General features: G+C 40.0%; 2 protein-coding genes across 3 annotated transcripts in view; one reads left to right on the forward strand and one right to left on the reverse strand.

Annotated features, from left to right (window-relative positions):
- The window catches only part of LOC111055929 (talin-1), a 257,646-nt gene that overhangs the window by 3,347 nt on the left and 236,127 nt on the right, over window positions 1-18,172 (reverse strand). Inside the window, exons 33-35 of one of the 2 annotated variants that reach the window (XM_039443187.1) lie at window positions 15,886-16,022; window positions 15,455-15,598; window positions 13,727-13,893 (exon numbers count right to left, since the gene is read on the reverse strand). In XM_039443187.1, coding sequence (XP_039299121.1) covers window positions 13,727-13,893; window positions 15,455-15,598; window positions 15,886-16,022 — 448 coding nt within the window. The remainder of the gene's footprint in view (window positions 1-13,726; window positions 13,894-15,454; window positions 15,599-15,885; window positions 16,023-18,172) is intronic. The other variant, XM_039443188.1, reaches the window with a different exon arrangement.
- Window positions 2,195-3,044, forward strand: LOC120354976. The gene has a single exon (XM_039443191.1). It carries the CDS (start codon window positions 2,226-2,228, stop codon window positions 3,003-3,005), a length of 780 nt encoding a protein of 259 aa, XP_039299125.1. The 5' UTR covers window positions 2,195-2,225; the 3' UTR covers window positions 3,006-3,044.

Here is an 18,172-nt window from a genome sequence, read left to right on the forward strand (position 1 = left end):
CCGCCTCTGGCGGCGGCGCAACTCCATCCCCTCTACTTTGTGAGAGTATATAAACGCCGGACGAGCCCCAGACCACAGCATTCCGCTCCCAACCTTCCTGCTCCTTGTATAGCGGCCCGTTGGCTACCGTACGTCCCTGACCTACTGTCCTGGTACAGCGGCCCGTTGGCTGCCGTACGTCCCTGTCCTCCTCTCCTGATACAGCGGTTCGTTGGCTGCCGTCCCTATCCTTCCATCCTCCCAGGGCACAGCGGCCCGTTGTCTGCTGTCCCTATCCATCCATCCTCCCAGGGCACAGCTGCCCGTTGGCTGCCGTCCCTATCCTCTCATCCTCCCAGGGCACAGCGGCCCGTTGGCTGCCGTCCCTATCCTTCCTTCATCCCAGGGCACAGCGGCCCGTTGGCTGCCGTCCCTATCCATCCATCCTCCCAGGGCACAGCGGCCCGTCGGCTGCCGTCCCTATCCTTACATCCTCCCAGGGCACAGCGGCCCGTTGGCTGCCGTCCCTCCCGTCTATCCTTCCTCTTCCTACTATACTGGAGCGGAACCGAGGCCATAAGGCCAATACAAAATTACGTTGAAGTGGTGCCATCAGAGTATAATAACTTTTATTCACTTCATTGTACAATTTTACAAAGCATAATAACATAAAAAATATCAAGTGCACTCCTCATTAGGCTAGGCCTGCGTCGAGGAGTGGTTCGTCTTATGAATTACAGAAAATATATAAGAAAAACGATTCAGCTGCTTCAAGTACTATATAGAGCTACTTACATATATAGTATTACCTTATGCCATTAAGCAATCTAAACAAAAATACACATCTTCCACAAAAAGAAACAAATTGATTACAATGCTTAGTTTATATAGCCTAGTTTACAGAATAAAGTTAAACATAAACATATTTCAATGAACAAAACGAAACGAAACAATTTATGAAGCCGATAAATACAGTCTTAACCTTCTACAGAAAATCGATAAGGAGGACTCTCTAGAAATATCGAAAGGTAAAACATTAAATAAACGAGGACCCTGAAAGGCTGCATGACCAGCCGCAGATGCAGTTACACATCTCGGCTCATACAGTTTCTCTTTGGCTTGACCACGAGTTGTATATCCATGTTCAGGAGTCACTGGAAAATCTAATGGTCGTTCAAATACATATTTTAATAAGTTCAATTTATATAAATCCTCAGGGCTTAGAACTTTGAATTCTTTATAGATTAGGTTAGTGGGATATCTAATTGGTCTATTCAGACATATTTTTACAATTTTCTTATACTGCAAAATAAGGGGTTGTAAGATGGAAGATCCACAACCTCCCCATCCAACAATGCCGTATTCAATTACAGAAGAGAGTAGGGCAAGGAATACCATCCTCAACTGGTACAATGGAAGAATATTTCTCAATTGAATAAACTTATAAAATGTTTTCCTTAATCTATTACAAACATAAGAAATATGTGGCTCCCACCTTAGTCGAGAATCTATCATGATGCCTAGGTATTTTACAGAATCATGAACAAAGAGAGGAACACACTGGCAATAAGACTGGTTACAGTCAGGTTTATGAATAATAATTTTAAGTTGGTACTCCTCAGAGGGCTTACCAGCCATTGTGAGGTAAAAGGGTAGAACCACAGTTTTATCTTTATTTATACATGATTTATTGTGGTCACACCAATTTTTTATCTTTGCTATACCACTATTTGCTTTCTCAAATGTTTCCATCCATGAATTTCCATGAAACAGAGCTACAGTGTCATCCGCAAATGAGTAGAGAGAGCCACAGTCTAGATCAATATTTAATAAATCATTAATATAAATTAGGAATAGAATTGGGCCAAGCACTGTTCCTTGTGGAATCCCAGCTTCAACTCTCCTATCGTTCACGGCCGTCGCGTGGGCGAGGCGACCGAGGCGGTCGCCTTGGGCGCCGCGGCCTGGGGGGCGCTGCGGCCTGAGGGGCGCCGCGGCACAGGGGGCGCCGCGGCCTGGGGGGCGCTTCAGCTTCGTAAAAAATTTTTTCACAATTTTGAATTTGAACAACTTGTGATGGTGAATGATCTCCAATCTTTTCCTAAATAATATCTCATTTTGGCATACAAGTTTCATTCAATATTGTTTCTGTTCATTGACTAACGGTCCCCAGACCGTTGCAACTAAGACCATGCAGTCTTAAGAATTTGCAGAATTTAATAAGTAAAAAACTACAAGGGAAAGAAATGGACTTGAGTGACTGCTCGAAGGGGTTCAAAAAATGTTTAGAATTCTTGGGAAGATTTAGAGAAACAGGATTTGTAGATGCTGTGATCTCCGCAAAAGAAGAAGCTGCTAAACTTGGGATTGAACCTATCTTTCCTCAGAAAAGGTTACGAAAACACAAACGCGTTTTTTCATATGAGTCTTCTGAAGAAGTCCATACGTCACCAGAAGAAACCTTCAAGAGGGATGTATTTCTGACCTTGGTGGATAATGTTTCGAATTCACTTGAAAAGAGATCAATTGCTTTGAAGAGTCATGAAAAAATTTGGGGATTTTTGAGCAACATTGCACAATTGCCACAAAAAGAGGCATTGAAACAAAAATGTGTTGATCTTGAAAATAACTTATATGACAGTGAAAATGGCGTATCTGATATTAATGCCAATGAACTGTACCATGAACTTCAACACGTTGGATCCATTTTGAATGATAAGAAAAATGTGACGCCCAAAGAAGTATTGAATTTGATTAAAAAGTCCAACAGCAAAGACATGTTCACAAACTTGTGGGTTGCATTAAGAATTTTACTAACAATTCCCGTAACAGTGGCTAGTGCCGAACGTAGTTTTAGCAAACTCAAACTTATAAAAACTTATTTGCGCTCTACAATGGCACAAGAAAGGCTTAATTCACTCGCGATACTTTCGATTGAGAATGAAATTGCAAAGGAACTCGACTTTGAAGAGATTTTAAAAACATTTGCTTATAACAAATCCAGAAGAACATATTTTAGCCTTTGAAGTTTTGAGTTTTAATGTACAGTACCTACTGAAGAGGCGAGACAATTTAACAATCCTAGAAGGAAATATCAAAACTGCTGACTGTGTATAAATAATAATTAGTTTGTTTTACTTTGTACATTGTGATAGTAAATATGATAACAAGTGGTGAGTGGGTGATCCGTTATGCCATCAAGCTGGACAAAATGGAATAAAAAATTAATAAACCTTAAGTTTAAGTACGACCTAAAAAATTTCAAAACTATGCCTCTAAACCGATAATTTCCATTTTATTTAGCAAGAGTTCATGGTCCACTGTGTCGAAAGCCTTTTGGAAGTCCAGAAAGATTCCCAAGCACTTTTTTCCTCTATCTAAATGATTTATAACTTCTCTACTCACTCTAAATATTGCATCAGAAGTATTAAGGCCACTTTGAAAACCCAATTGCGAACTATTTAAGATTTTATATTTATTTAAGTAGGATATTAGTCTCGACTTTACACATTTTTCTATAATTTTACTAATACTAGATAAGAGGGAAATGGGACGATAATTATTCAAACTGGATTTCTCCTTTCCTTTATGTAATGGAATGACTATGGCCCGTTTCATTTCGTCAGGGAAGTAGCCCTGTTGAAAACATAGATTAATTATATGCTCAAGAAATTTAGAAATATTATAGGCATTTTCAATGAGGCAATTTGCATATACAGTACTCCATCAGGGCCAGGAGTTACCCTTCTTTTCAGACTAAAAATAGTATTAATAACTTCTTCTTCTGAGACTGGTGAAAAAAGAATGAATTACAATTTCCTGGAATTACTCTATACCTGTATGTTTTGTCTTGATTTAAGTTCTTTAGATTCCTATTTGTAATCTCTTTACCGATTGTAATGAAATATTTATTGAATTCATCTGCTATCTCTTTCTTTTTGTCTGATTTTATTACTCGTTTATCAATGCCTTGTATATCAGAAGATATATTTTTCTTTTGTTTAGTAGAATCCGTTGCTTCATTTATTGTTTCCCAGGTCTTCTTGATATTATGTTTGCAGTTAATAAATTTGTTTTTGAAATAAGTCTCCTTTACCACGCGCAAAATTCTCTTTAAAATAGTATAATAATTTTTTAATTTGTTGGCAAGTGCATCATTGAACGGCTGTCTTCTAGCTTTTATAGTCATTTTGTTCCTTGTCCTTATAGATCTAACTAAACTTGATGTGATCCAGGGTTTAAGTCGGGTTTGTCTACTGCTAACCCTATGACAAACTTTTTTTGATAATGTAAAATGTTTAATGATAGTATCAAAGAAAATTGTAAAGGCTTTTTAGCACTGTTTTCTGACATAGTTTCCCCCCACGATTCGTTTTCAATTCTAATCTTAAAATTATTTAAATCAATTTTTTCTTGTATGATTTGTAGATCATCAACAGCAGTATTTTTATTTTCACATATTTGATTCTTAGTCTCACTAATAGTACCCATTATTGCTTCATGGTCAGTAATCGAACAATTAAAAATAGCTGGATTAAGCCTAAAATACCGACTTTTTAGAAAAAAATGGTCAATACATGTTTCAGATACGTCACCGATTCTAGTACCTCCATAAAGATAACTTATAAACCCATATTCATTCAATACATCCATATACCTATGCCCAGCTAGACCTAAACGATTTTCCAAGATATCAATATTCGTATCACCAATCAGGACTCGATTTGAGAAGCATTTAGTCTCCTCTAAAAACATTTCAAGGTTATCTATGAATTCAAAAACATTCGTATCTGACGGTGATCGATAAAGGGCAGTGGTTTTGGTCAACAAAACTGGTTTTGTTGAAAATCAATAATAAAATTAATAACATTTGTTTGTTGAATATCGACATTCAATATTTCAAACTTGATACCATGCTTAATATACACAATAATTCCATCGCATTTATTACATTTTGTTGGTTTTATGTACTTATTGTAATTGGGTAGATCAAACCCGTCATCATGAGACAACCAGGTTTCAGTGAGTATTATAATATCAAAATTTACATTTAAACTAGTAAGAAGCACACATAATTCATCAAAATTCCGTCTGACACTTCTAATGTTCAAATGAAAAATTTTTAAAACAGAATTGTCCGAAAAGAAAAAATTAACATGATTAGAATCTTGTAGCTTCGAAGTTTTACAATTATTATTGTCATAAAGTTCCTCCAATAAGTCTCTTACTTGGCAGTTCTCCATAATAAATTAGAGAAAAAAAAACAATAACCAAATAGAAACTAATTTACAGCTTGTTGTAATCATCCTTCGATCTAATTAGCAAAGCCGGACTGGTTTCAGTCTTCCTGACAAAAATTTTTCCATCTCTAGACCATACGTAGTGGTAGTTTTTCTATTCAGCCAACTTCTTCGTGTCTTTGAGCAGCATGGACACCGCCGGGGACAAGTGTTGGTACGCCGATATCCTACCAACCGGAAGAAAGCGAGATACAGTCTTTGTCGATATGCCAGGCTCACTTTTGTCTTCAAGTGCCTTCTTCTTGAATTCAGACAGCCATGTAACCTTATCTTCTCGACGCATAAATTTTAAAATAATAGGCATAATGCCGTCCTTGGTACGCGAAGGAACTCTGTGTGCGGCACTAAGATCCTTGCCTGTTAGAGGACTACCTATTGCAGTAGAAATATTTTTAAAAATTTCAAATACGGATTCGTTAGGAGATTCAGGTAAACCAGTTACAATAACGTTGTCACGGCGAGTGTACATCTCAAAATCAGCTATTTGTTTTTTTAATGAGCTAATGTCTGCTTTCAAGTTTTCATTCTCACTTTTCACTATTTTGAGTTCCTCATTGCAATCTTTCAGTTCCTGTTTGAATTTATCGAACTCGTCCGACACGAATTCAATAGATAATTTCATATCTTGGAAATCACGGAGAAAAGTAGTATCCTCTCACGGCACAGCGGCCCGTTGGCTGCCGTCCCTATCCCTCCATCCTCCCACGGCACAGCGGCCCGTTGGCTGCCGTCCCTATCCTTCCATTCTCCCAGGGCACAGCGGCCCGTTGGCTGCCGTCCCTATCCTTCCATCCTCCCAGGGCACAGCGGCCCGTTGGCTGCCGTCCCTATCCTTCCATCCTCCTAGAGCACAGCGGCCCGTTGGCTGCCGTCCCTATCCTTCCATCCTCTCAGGGCACAGCGGCCCGTTGGCTGCCGTCCCTATCCCTTTATCCTCCCAGGGCACAGCGGCCCGTTGGCTGCCGTCCCTATCCTTCCATTTTCCCAGGGCACAGCGGCCCGTTGGCTGCAGTCCCTATCCTTCCATCCTCCCAGAGTACAGCGGCCCGTTGGCTGCCGTCCCTATCCTTCCATCCTCTCAGGGCACAGCGGCCCGTTGGCTGCCGTCCCTATCCCTCCATTCTCCCAGGGCACAGCGGCCCGTTGGCTGCCATCCCTATCCTTCCATTCTCCCAGGGCACAGCGGCCCGTTGGCTGCCGTCCCTATCCTTCCATCTCCCAGGGCACAGCGGCCCGTTGGCTGCCGTCCCTATCCTTCCATCATCCCAGGGCACAGCGGCCCGTTGGCTGCCGTCCCTATCCATCCATCCTCCCAGGGCACAGCGGCCCGTTGGCTGCCGTCCCTATCCTTACATCCTCCCACGCTACCTATGAGGAGGACCTCGAGAATCTAATTCAGGCAAGGAAGCAAAAGGAAGGTGAATCGTTTGACGAATTTCTGGATGATGTACTGACACTCATGAGGCGTCGTGAGTAGAGATAATAAGGGGATTCTGGCGCCACCAGCGATGAGCAGCCTAACCCAACCCAACCCAACCTAACCTAACCTAACCTAACCTTACCTAACCTAAACTCCTACCCCTCCTCCTAACCTCCTCCTCCACCTCCTCCTCCTCCTCCTCCTTCTCCACCTCCTCCTCCTCTTGTATTATCAACACTATTATAAACGAGGAGGTTATGAGGAGGAGGAGATGGAGAAGGAGGAGGAGGAGGAGGAGGTTAGGAGGAGGAGGAGGTGGAGGAGGAGGTGGAGGAGGAGGAGGAGGTTAGGAGGAGGGGGAGGAGTTTAGGTTAGGTAAGGTTAGGTTAGGTTAGGTTGGGTTAGGCTGCTCATCGCTGGTGGCGCCAAAATCCCCTTATTATCTCTACTGTCGTGGAGGGTTCACAAACGAAAATAAATTACAAATAGTGTATAAGAATCTCCTGCCACGGAACAAATTCTATATTCGGCCATCAGATGTTCATAGTATCAACGAATTGGAAAAAATCGCGAGGGAGTATGAACAAATCAAGGCAGAGGAGAAACAGAATAGACAGAATTCGAGAGTTCACATTACTGAGGACACAAAAAAGATTACGAGGCTCAAGTTTGAGACAGTTATAACCCCTACTAGTAACAGACCATCTCTTAGTGAGTCTGAACCCATGTGTGGGCAATACAAGAGACCAGGGCACTGGAGATCACACTGTCCCGATATCCCACCATGTAAAAGGCGCAGAAAGAGAGCACTGAAATGTGTCTGTGATATGCAGAAGGAGAATAAAACTCCAAATAAGACAGCAGTGATGCGAACAGCACACAGGATTCCTGTAATTGAAGAGTCATCAAGGGACAACAGACTATTCATTACCGTGACAATCGGTAGTAAAAAGTGTCAGGCATTGCTAGATACTGGCGCTGAAGCGAATTATATGAGTAGCGAGGTTTATGAAGTTATCCGAAAAATAGGGATGATAAGGAAGATACCAACTCATCACCACGCGATATTAGCTGATGGACGATCTACCCCATTAAATGGGAAGCTGACAACTAATGTAACTATATAACAAATCACAGTTCCACTAGCGGCGTCTATAATGAAAGGACTTGGACAAGAGTTGCTATTAGGCATGGAATTTATGCGTGAAAACAGAGTGAATATTCACACATTCACAAGAGAGGTAGAGTGGGATCCTCCCCAATTGAATCCTTCAAGTCAGCGAATTATGTCACGATTGCTCTTATTGAGGACTAAGACAACATCAGTCCCAACAATAGCGGCTGTGAACTCCAAATTTCCGGACAACAAGAGTCGCAACAGAAGGATGTTCAAGCAGGTTGGTTTGAACAGAGTCGAACCCAATGCCTTGATTGATAGAAAGGCAGAGTTGTCATATATTCCGAGACAAGCATACTGGGATGACATGGTTGATCACTGTGATGGAATGAACGACTCTGAACAACAGGCCGCGATTTATGCTTCAACTGTCAGAGCAAAGACTTCGAACTCCGAGAAAGTTGTGGAAGTTAGGATGGAACGAATGCCATCTCATGGCAAGTAAGATGTTAGCCTCACGGTCAACACAAAGAGGATAACCCAATGTAGGAAATCATTCTCTGAAGACAATACAACACTCCCGCCACGCCCAACAAACAGGAAGGTGGTAAGGAAAGATTCAATGCCACCATTGACTGACATGGAGGTGGAAAAGGTAACACACCATCCGACTGTCAAAGAGATAGTCCCACAGGATTCCAGACCAGGCCCGTCTAAGAATAAGGATCCAGTGTTCTGTCACTTAGTCTCGACACCTGGTAAGCGTAAATGGGCCGGCAAGCCATGCATAAAAGTCCGATTTCAGGATGGACGATGTAAATATGTACCTGTGGACCAGGTATAGATGATGCTCATAGTGAGCGGCATACACCTCTAAAGGTAATGCCTGAGCGGCATACACCTCTAAAGGTGATGCCTGAGAGGTGTACACCTCTTAAGGTGATGCCTAGATGGCTCACGCCTTTTAAGGTGGTGCCATAGAGGGCTCCGATACCCCCCCCCCCCCAAGTAGGAGTGGGGTGTCACAAAGTAAAATTGTGACGAGAAAATAATTAATAATATTATTGAAAGACGCTCGGCTATCAGCAAAGCTAGCTGACCGCGGAGATAAGGAGGGTACTGATGGCACAACATCTTCCGCGCATCGAGAGGACTCTTACCGCCTCTGGCGGCGGCGCAACTCCATCCCCTCTACTTTGGGAGAGTATATAAACGCCGGACGAGCCCCAGACCACAGCATTCCACTCCCAACCTTCCTGCTCCTTGTATAGCGGCCCATTGGCTGCCGTACGTCCCTGTCCTCCTCTCCTGATACAGCGGCCCGTTGGCTGCCGTACGTCCCTGTCCTCCTCTCCTGATACAGCGGCCCATTGGCTGCCGTACGTCCCTGTCCTCCTCTCCTGATACAGCGGCCCGTTGGCTGCCGTCCCTTTCCACCTATCCTCCAGGGCACAGCGGCCCGTTGGCTGCCGTCCCTATCCTTCCATCCTCCCAGGGTACAGCGGCCCGTTGGCTGCCATCCCTATCCATCCATCCTCCCAGGGCACAGCGGCCTGTTGGCTGCCGTCCCTATCCTCTCATCCTCCCAGGGCACAGCAGCCCGTTGGCTGCCGTCCCTTTCCACCCATCCTCCCAGGGCACAGCAGCCCGTTGGCTGCCATCCCTCCTGTCTATCCTTCCTCTTCCTACTATACTGGAGCGGAACCGAGGCCATAAGGCCAATACAAAATTACCTCGAAGTGGTGTCATCAGAGTAGAGAGTGACCTTCACGCTGTCAGAAGCACCAGGAGGTGCTGTCCACACCAGCTAAAGTACAAAGAAGGAAGAAGAGGAACTATGACTTGCCTCCTTCCCCCGCCCACATTACGACTGAGCTAAGTCGTCCAGGAGCAACACCTGGGTATCAATCACTACCTCTGAAGGTACTCAGGGTGTACGTGATAATGCAAAGCAGAAGAAAACTTTCAGGTCATGTCGTTGGAACACGTTGGAGACAAATCCAGATCTATACTATGTGTCCACCTGCCAGGATGGAAGCCCAATCCCATCAGATCGTATTGTGTTGAATGATTTTCCTCACTCTCAACACCGCCCATCTGTGATAAACATTGGAATATCAATCCCAATAGCAGGTGGCCATCCAGTGGCCCATTGGAACCTGAATAAGGCAGACTGGCCAAAGTTTCAAGGCTACATTGAGGAGAACATCAGCCGCATAAAGCCTGAAGTCTCTAACTATCACCGTTTGGTTGGCCTTATCATGGCATCAGCCAAAAAGTCTATTCCCAAGGGATTCACTAGAAATTACATCCCATGCTGGTCTAAGAAGTGTAGAGAGCTATTGAAGAAAGTTGAGGAAACTGGTGACCAGGAGGCTGCAGATATCCTCATCAAAGAATTGAACAATGGACGGCTTGAGCGGTGGAGGGAGGTCACAGCAAATATGGATTTCAAACATTCCAGAAGGAGGGCCTAGTCCCTCATCCGCCGCCTAGGTGCAGCATCTCAAATGACCCCGATCAAGCCAAAAGTCACTCCAAACAGTGTAGCAAAAACCCTGAAGGACAACAGTAAACAAAAAATTGGTAAGAATGCCAAGAAAGAAGTCAGAAGGCAAATGAGAGAGCTATCAGCCCAGAATGGGAAACTGTCCTCTGCTGTGGGAGCTGTGCATGAGGATGAAGTTGCCACTGCTATTAAAACAGTCCAAAACAACAAGGCTCCAGGTATAGATGGCATACTCCCTGAATTTGTGACACACCTTGGTGAAAATGCTGTGAAATGGCTCTCAGAATTCTTCACAAAGGTGATTGAAAGCTGCAAGCTCCCTCCTGAATGGAAAGAGTCGAAGATAATTGCGCTGCTGAAACCAGGAAGGAGCCTGACAATGCCAAAAACTATAGGCCAATATCACTGAAAGGATACTGTTGGCACGCATTGCTCCCACTGTGGAGGAGTTTCTTCCGGCTGAACAGGCAGGGTCTCGACCAAATAGGAGTTGTACTGATCAGGTATTGGCTCTCACCATGCACATTGAGAGGGGTTACCAGCGGAAGCTTAAAACATCAGCTGTTCTCATTGACCTGTCTGCAGCTTTTGATACTGTCTGGAAGTCAGGCCTGCTGCTGAAGTTGGGAAAGATGTTCAGATGCCATAAACTTGTCCAATTGTTTGACAGTATCCTATCAAACAGGTCTTTTATAGTGCATCTTGGAGATGGAATAAGCAAGAAAAAAGTCCTGAACAATGGAGTCCCACAGGGGTCTGTCCTATCTCCAGTACTGTTTAATATTTATACATCAGACATCCCAATCACCCAGGGCCACAAGTTCATGTATGCAGACGACATTGCACTGGCAGCACAGGCAACCACCGTTGAGGGAACAGGGGATATTCTCCAAAGTGACATCAACAAAGTGACAAGTTACCTGCAGTACTGGGGCCTCAAACCAAATCCAAGCAAGACAAGCAAAACCTCATTCCATCTGAATAATAAGCAGTCTAATGCAGCTCCCACAGTGAACTTCTGTGACACAGTAATTCAGGCAAACCCTCATCCAACCTATCTGGGGATCACCCTGGACAGAACTCTCACTTTTCGTGAGCACCTGGGAAAAGTGAAAAAGAAAATAACAACCAGGGTGAACTTGTTGCAGAAGCTAGCTGGATCATCTTGGGGCAGCAGTGCAAACATTCTCAGAACTGCAGCTTTGGCGCTTGTCTACAGTGCTGCAGAGTATGGTGCCCCTGTTTGGATGAGAAGCTGCCATACTCATCTGGTGGACACAGTGCTAAATAGTGCAATGCGCGTGGTCACTGGTTGTTTGATGCCAACAGAAACCAATTGGCTTCCAGTTCTCAGTCACATCCCACCCCCACAACTGAGAAGAGAGGAGATTGCTATAACAGAGGTGACGAAGATCAGTGCAATGCTAACTCTTCCAATACATATGGATCTACATCCAGATTCTCCTGCTGCATTGCGCCTGAAATCCAGAAAGCCAATCTGGCTTTACCCCTATGAAGCAGGATTTGCAAACTCCACAGCACAGAAGTGGTCTGGTATGTGGGAATCTCAGGAGGTGAAAAATAAAGAGCTTGTGTCTGATCCAGGCAGCAGAGTTCCAGGATTTCAGTTGCCCCGACAGCAGTGGGTTCGCCTAAACAGATTCAGAACTGGCCAGGGAAGATGTCATAAGAGTATGCATATTTGGGGATTTGCAGAGTCCCCCAATTGCGAGTGTGGAGAGACTCAAACCATGGACCACATTGTTTCGTCATGTCCATTGTATCATTTTCCTGGAGTGTTGCCTAGATTGCACCTGGCGGATGAGGAGGCTGTGCTCTGGCTGAGGGAGTTGAACGGCATTTGATGTTAATCCGAAAAAAATGATTGTTAGTTGTTAGTTACATGTATACTAATTAATATTTTATGTTATGACAAATCCAAATTGGTGGGCTCTATTTTTTTACTCTTGACTTTTGTTGCCCGAACCACTACGACACCATACGCTTATATACACACACATATATATATATATTATATATATATATATATATATATATATAATATATATATATATATATAGGAAAGAAAAGGCACAAGAGGCTTATGCTCAAAATTGTCCCTTTTCCAATTTTACTGCAGTTCAAATGTAGATTGTTGACATGTTATTTCAGTCTTTTAGTTGACAGTTTACACTTCAAAACAAAGGGAGAACAAATTAATTTTAAATAGTTATAATAAATAGCTTAAACTAATAAAATAAGATACAATCAATTCAAGAAGTGTGAAATGCTATTTATACTAATCGAATTTTGTTTTAAGAATATTCCATGAGTGCTATTTGTTATTTGCCTGTTGCAATCCTATGTAATTCTGAATAGTTTATTAAATTATTTATTAGCTTGAACTGAGCTTCCATTGAATAAATACAGAATAAACTAACTATTAATGTACTCTGATAAACTATTAAACTACAGATGTGCAATAAATTATACATTAATAAATGTAATGATTTCATACATTTTCAAATTAGTAGTTTTAATTGCCTCATAATTAATTAATCATAAACTATATTTTTCACTCTTTCACAGCAGAGCAAACTGAATGCGAGAACAACCTACCTTTTTCAATACTGTAGCTTTCTAGTCTAAAGATTAGTGGGCTAATTTTTCTATCTTAACATACTACTTGAAAAATGAAACAGCGAGTCAGAAACGAATTTGAGTTTCAACACTCATAACTTACGAAATTTCATTCATAAACATAAGTGTCCATATAGCTTGTAGAACTCTTACCTTCCTTCCTCATAAATTTTTGTTATGAGTTATCCTACACTGTATTAATATCATAATAATTATTCAAGTAAATGATGATTCATAGTAGTATTTAAACAATAGTATTCATGGGAATCCATCAGTAATCATAGTAATCCCATGATTTGAGTAGCAAATTAACTGGAAAATTTCAGGTTCTCTTAAGTTTTTATATCTAATTCAAATCAAATTTATTTCCATTCAAAATACATTTCACAAACATAAATATAAATTACAATTTTATGGAAAAATTAGCATCCGCAAAGAAAGAAAGAATTAATATTTTCATCTTCATCAAATGCGTGAATATTTATTCAATTCATCAATTCAATGAATGGAAATAAATATGCATTCAAATTGCAAATAGCACAAAATGATAAGCAACACACACCATCACACAATATATTAAAACATTCTTGAAGCGAATAATCATAAGACAATGAATGGTTGGTGCATTGTAATTGAAAAGCGAATTGCAAAAATTACTAGAATTCATGAGAGAAAGTGGCCCAGAAGCAAGCGATTATCTGAATTGAAAATAAAGATGAAGAAATCAGAAAAAAATGATGAGAGTTGAAATGAATGTTGACCTTCGAATGGCTTTGGAACATTGTAGACTTTGGTTCTGCTCTCCACACTGCTAACGTACATCCTTTCAGGTGTAACTCCATTGGATGCTTCATATGGTGAATCCGACGAGCTTTGCGGACGTACGAGAGATGAGTAATGTTGCTGGCTGCCACTTGAACTATCGTACCTACATATGATAGTTTTAATTATAAACAATATATACAGGTGATTTAAAGTGACAAAATGTATAAAAAGTAGCTAGACAAAATTAATAATCGCCAGTGATAATATTTACAGAAAAGAATATGATTACTAAAATATATCAATAGGAGTGATACGTGAAGCACATCTTCTGGACGTGACTTGCCTAAGAATCTTTAAAACTGAAATTGCCATTAAAAAGTATTGAATTCGTCAATTTGCTGTTTATTATTAAACTGTTCATTTGTGAAATCTCACTGGATTTGGAATCATTCGTTGTTTCAGGTATTGGGAATAAATTTGGTCACTTTGAATGGAATAGTAGCAAAGCTTCAATTTCAATCGAAAATTTCTTTCTCTACTCTAAATGTCAGCCATGAAATAGTTTGTGAATGAGCCTACTGCTCAGAGGAGACAGATTCTTTTGGCTTTACAGTCCTCAAAAAGAAATACAGATTAATTATGTTCTCATTTCATCGTTAAAACTTAGCATCGATATAAGGAGCTTTTGACGTACCTATCAAATGATGAGCAGTTTTTTTAATTTGAATACAATAGAAGCATTGCTAAGATTCTACAATCAAAAATTCAAAGAACTGTCACCACTTATGTTATTTAAATGGTTTATACCAAAAATGGAAACTTTCTGACACGCTATGTTTATTGAACGCTTTTAGAAATTAAACAAAAGGAACAAAGCTTTTCACTGTTCAATTTGTCTACCTAGCTTTCTGTTGAATCTAATTTTGAAAAGTATTTGAGATTATTCATGATATTGTTCCTTCATATCACTTATGACACTTTGACGCTTATTGTTCATTTTCTATTTAACTTGTACTATTCAAGTACAAGTACGTGACTGAAAATGTAAATTAATTAAAAGTATGACTTAATAGTGAATAAAATTTACAACTAAAATCAAGCAATGAATTTGATGGACAAAAATAATGCACTGTTCTCTAAAAGTGAAGGTAAATGATACGTGGCAGAGTATCAGTTAGTGGATCAGATGAGAAAGTGGCATGATTGTAACACAGTATATAAATTAATTTAAATACAAACGACATGTTTTTTCAAGCTTTCTCAAACAGTAGAATTTAGCGAAACTATAAACATAATGTAAACAGAATACTTGGTCTAACTAAAAGGAAGTTGCTGAGCAGAAATAATATATCTTTCTCTGTAATAAGTGCGGCAAAAATGATGATGATATTAGCATATCTACAGTTAAAATGTTCTAAGAGTTTTAATGAATATAATTTTTTGTCAACTACAGCTATTGAAATGTTGACAAATCAATCTATGAAAATGTATATATTTAGCACGGAGAGTAATATAAGCATAAAGTATTTTCTTGCATATACATATAGCAAAGAAGCAAAGATTGAGATTGATATAGAGTGAAGCAAAGATTGAGATTGAAAAAGGCGATAATGTATTATTTATGCTTGTTTCTGATACTTGTTTCATGCCAGAGAGATTCAATTAGGATATTGATGTGCAAATACGCAGTAATAATAAATGAGTTTAAACAACAAAAACTGTACCTGTTGAAAGTTGATGTGCCGTATAGTTCGGCCTCTGTATCAGAGGGACTATCTCCACCCTTCATTTTGTATTTAGCCTGGCGGATAGCTGTGAGACGACTTCTTGCCTCTTCCAATTCCCTCTCAATGCGAAGTACTTCCGACCTTCAAAGATAAAGTTTGAAAGTAGGTTAGAATTTATTATTATCATCCAAGTAGAAGATTGTACATTAATGGTGAAGTGAATGCACGCACTCCAACTAACTTAGTCAGAGAAAACTCCTATACACATTACAGAAATAAATACACAATTCTGTAAATTTCAAGAGTAGAATTTCATCTTACATGGAGAATTCCTTTTAAGGGATGGGTTTAGCATATACTTGATTAGCGGGAGCTCCTGTCTGGCTCATTAACTGTTATGTGTATGTGAATAGTATATCAAAGGTTACCTTGCGTTTATTTCTTGAGCTATTCCGCCGACCATACGTCGGTTAAGAACAAGACTTCTTTCTTCTTCTTGCTGTATGGCCTGTTGAGCGGCTCGCACCAAGTTGTCTGTGGCTCGCTTCACTGCATTGCCAGCAGCCTGAAAACAAATACAAATTAACTGTCTTGCAATTAACTACTTCATAGTGATTTTTATTAAAAAAAGTGTATTGTTTCAAAGTGTATTATTTTTGTATTATTTCAAAGTGTATTATTTTTCTTTTGTCCTCTGCAACAGCAATTTGTTGCAAACATGTATAGAGTGTGAGAAAATATATATTTATTCATTTTCCATTAATAGTCCACAATTAATAAAAATATAACAGAAACATTACCTTATTAAAACACATAGTTTTAAACTGCCGATTAGAATTCAAGGTTTCAATTATTCAAAAATTATCAGTATAGGGTTATAATTATCCACTATTTATAAATTAATAGTATCAAATAAATATATAAATCAATATCTTTGTCAATTTTGGTAACGGTGCGAAAAGTAAGTGAAGTGCTATTCGGGTCGATGTCAAACGAGGCAAACGACAGAAGAGTCCTGCGACATTCGAGACTAGCGACGGTAGAGACTTGCGACATTCGAGGCCAGCGACGGTAGAGGACTCCTGAAAAAGAGGCCTCAAATGTCGCCTGCGTTAGGCGACAGTTGAGGCCTCTCTAATTTTTGTACAGCCCCGACAGTCGAGACCTGCGACCGTAGAGGACTCAAAAAAAGAGGTCTCAACTGTCGCCTGCGCTAGGCTCTCCAGAATGGCAGACAGCACCAAAAGAATAGTCATTTAATTAGTATGGATTTACCAGCAATTGAATAATATATAATATCCCATTATTTATTCTTATGAATAAGTATTGCAACTTTACAACTGTAAATATACCTTAGTTGCTTCTTCATAAAAAACGAAATTTTCAAACTCGTAAATACCTTTTCGATATTTGGTCACGCTGCTTGTGCTCAGCAAATGTTCAGTCTTTTATGTGATATTTTCGTTGAATTTTCCAGTGAAACTTGGCAGTTGGTTAATTTTAGTGGTGTTCTTCAATATAACGTTAACTCCGTTGCAGTCAATTACATACATCGTAAGTTATAAGAGTTTAAAATTATATGTTTTCGTCTACAAATACAAGATCCGTAAAGGCTCTACGAGATAAGGCTGGCTAGGGAAGTGGGAAGGGGAAGGAAAGATTGGCTTCTTCCTCTTCTCTGTCTTCTAACGTCTCAGATCATGTAGGTGCTATCAGTCCAAAATTATCTAAATGATAGAACAATCAGTGAATTAATATTTTGAAAGTGACAGTTTGTTGCCCAAGATAACTGCTATAGTTGAAAGCTCAATTCAACAGGTTGTTGGCGCTTTGTCTGCTTCACTCGATGTCGCAAGTAAAACAATTGACAGTTTGAAAAGTTAAGTTGCTTCTCTTCGAGCAAGTCTTTTTAAAAAAGATGCGGCTTTTCATGAAGTGAACGCGGCTCTCCACGATCGAGTTTGTTTTGTTTAGCTTCCCAGAGACTCTTTAACAGAGTATGAGAATTGTCAAAAAATGCATGAAAACATTATTTTCAATAAGAAAAAATACACATGACACATATACATATATACATATGTATATATATGATACATACATATGAACATATCAACACACAAAGGGCCCCTCCCTACACATATACTCCTGTGTGGTATAAAATACACCTTCCATCAATAACTCTTTCAACTTTCTTCCGAATAAATTGAGATCTTCAACGTTTTTCATATCATCATGAAGCTTTCTAAAAATTTGAAGTTCCATATATGTTGGCTTCTTTTCAAAAAGAGGTTTTTCGCCACATCAAAAAATAAAGGAGTCATGCTATTCTAATTTCTTATGAAATTGAAGTTTTGAAAGTGAATGATTGATTATTAAGCATATGATTGAGGGCTGATGAATATGAAATTGTTATAAAAACACATTATTTATTTTAAAGAAACATGTTAGTCACTTCAAAAACATATGTTTCTAAAAGTAACAGGTTCGAAATCATGCTATAGTAGCCGAACACGATATGGCATTATTGGCACATATATGGCACGATATGGCAAGCCGAATATTGTGACGCGACGTGACACGAGTCTGCTAGACGATTTAATATCATATGATCATATAATAGCGTTCACACGTGCCAATGTAAACATTATAATATGCTCATATGATATTAACTCGTCTTAGTAGTCTGACTAGTTTCACTAGTGGATTCAGAGTCAC

The sequence above is a fragment of the Nilaparvata lugens genome, chromosome X (genome assembly GCF_014356525.2).
Source record: "Nilaparvata lugens isolate BPH chromosome X, ASM1435652v1, whole genome shotgun sequence".
NCBI classification, from domain to species: domain Eukaryota; kingdom Metazoa; phylum Arthropoda; class Insecta; order Hemiptera; family Delphacidae; genus Nilaparvata; species Nilaparvata lugens.

Bases quoted from the DNA above. Each gene is read 5' to 3' on its own strand.
- LOC120354976 (XM_039443191.1), top strand. From the start codon at position 2,226: ATGGACTTGAGTGACTGCTCGAAGGGGTTCAAAAAATGTTTAGAATTC.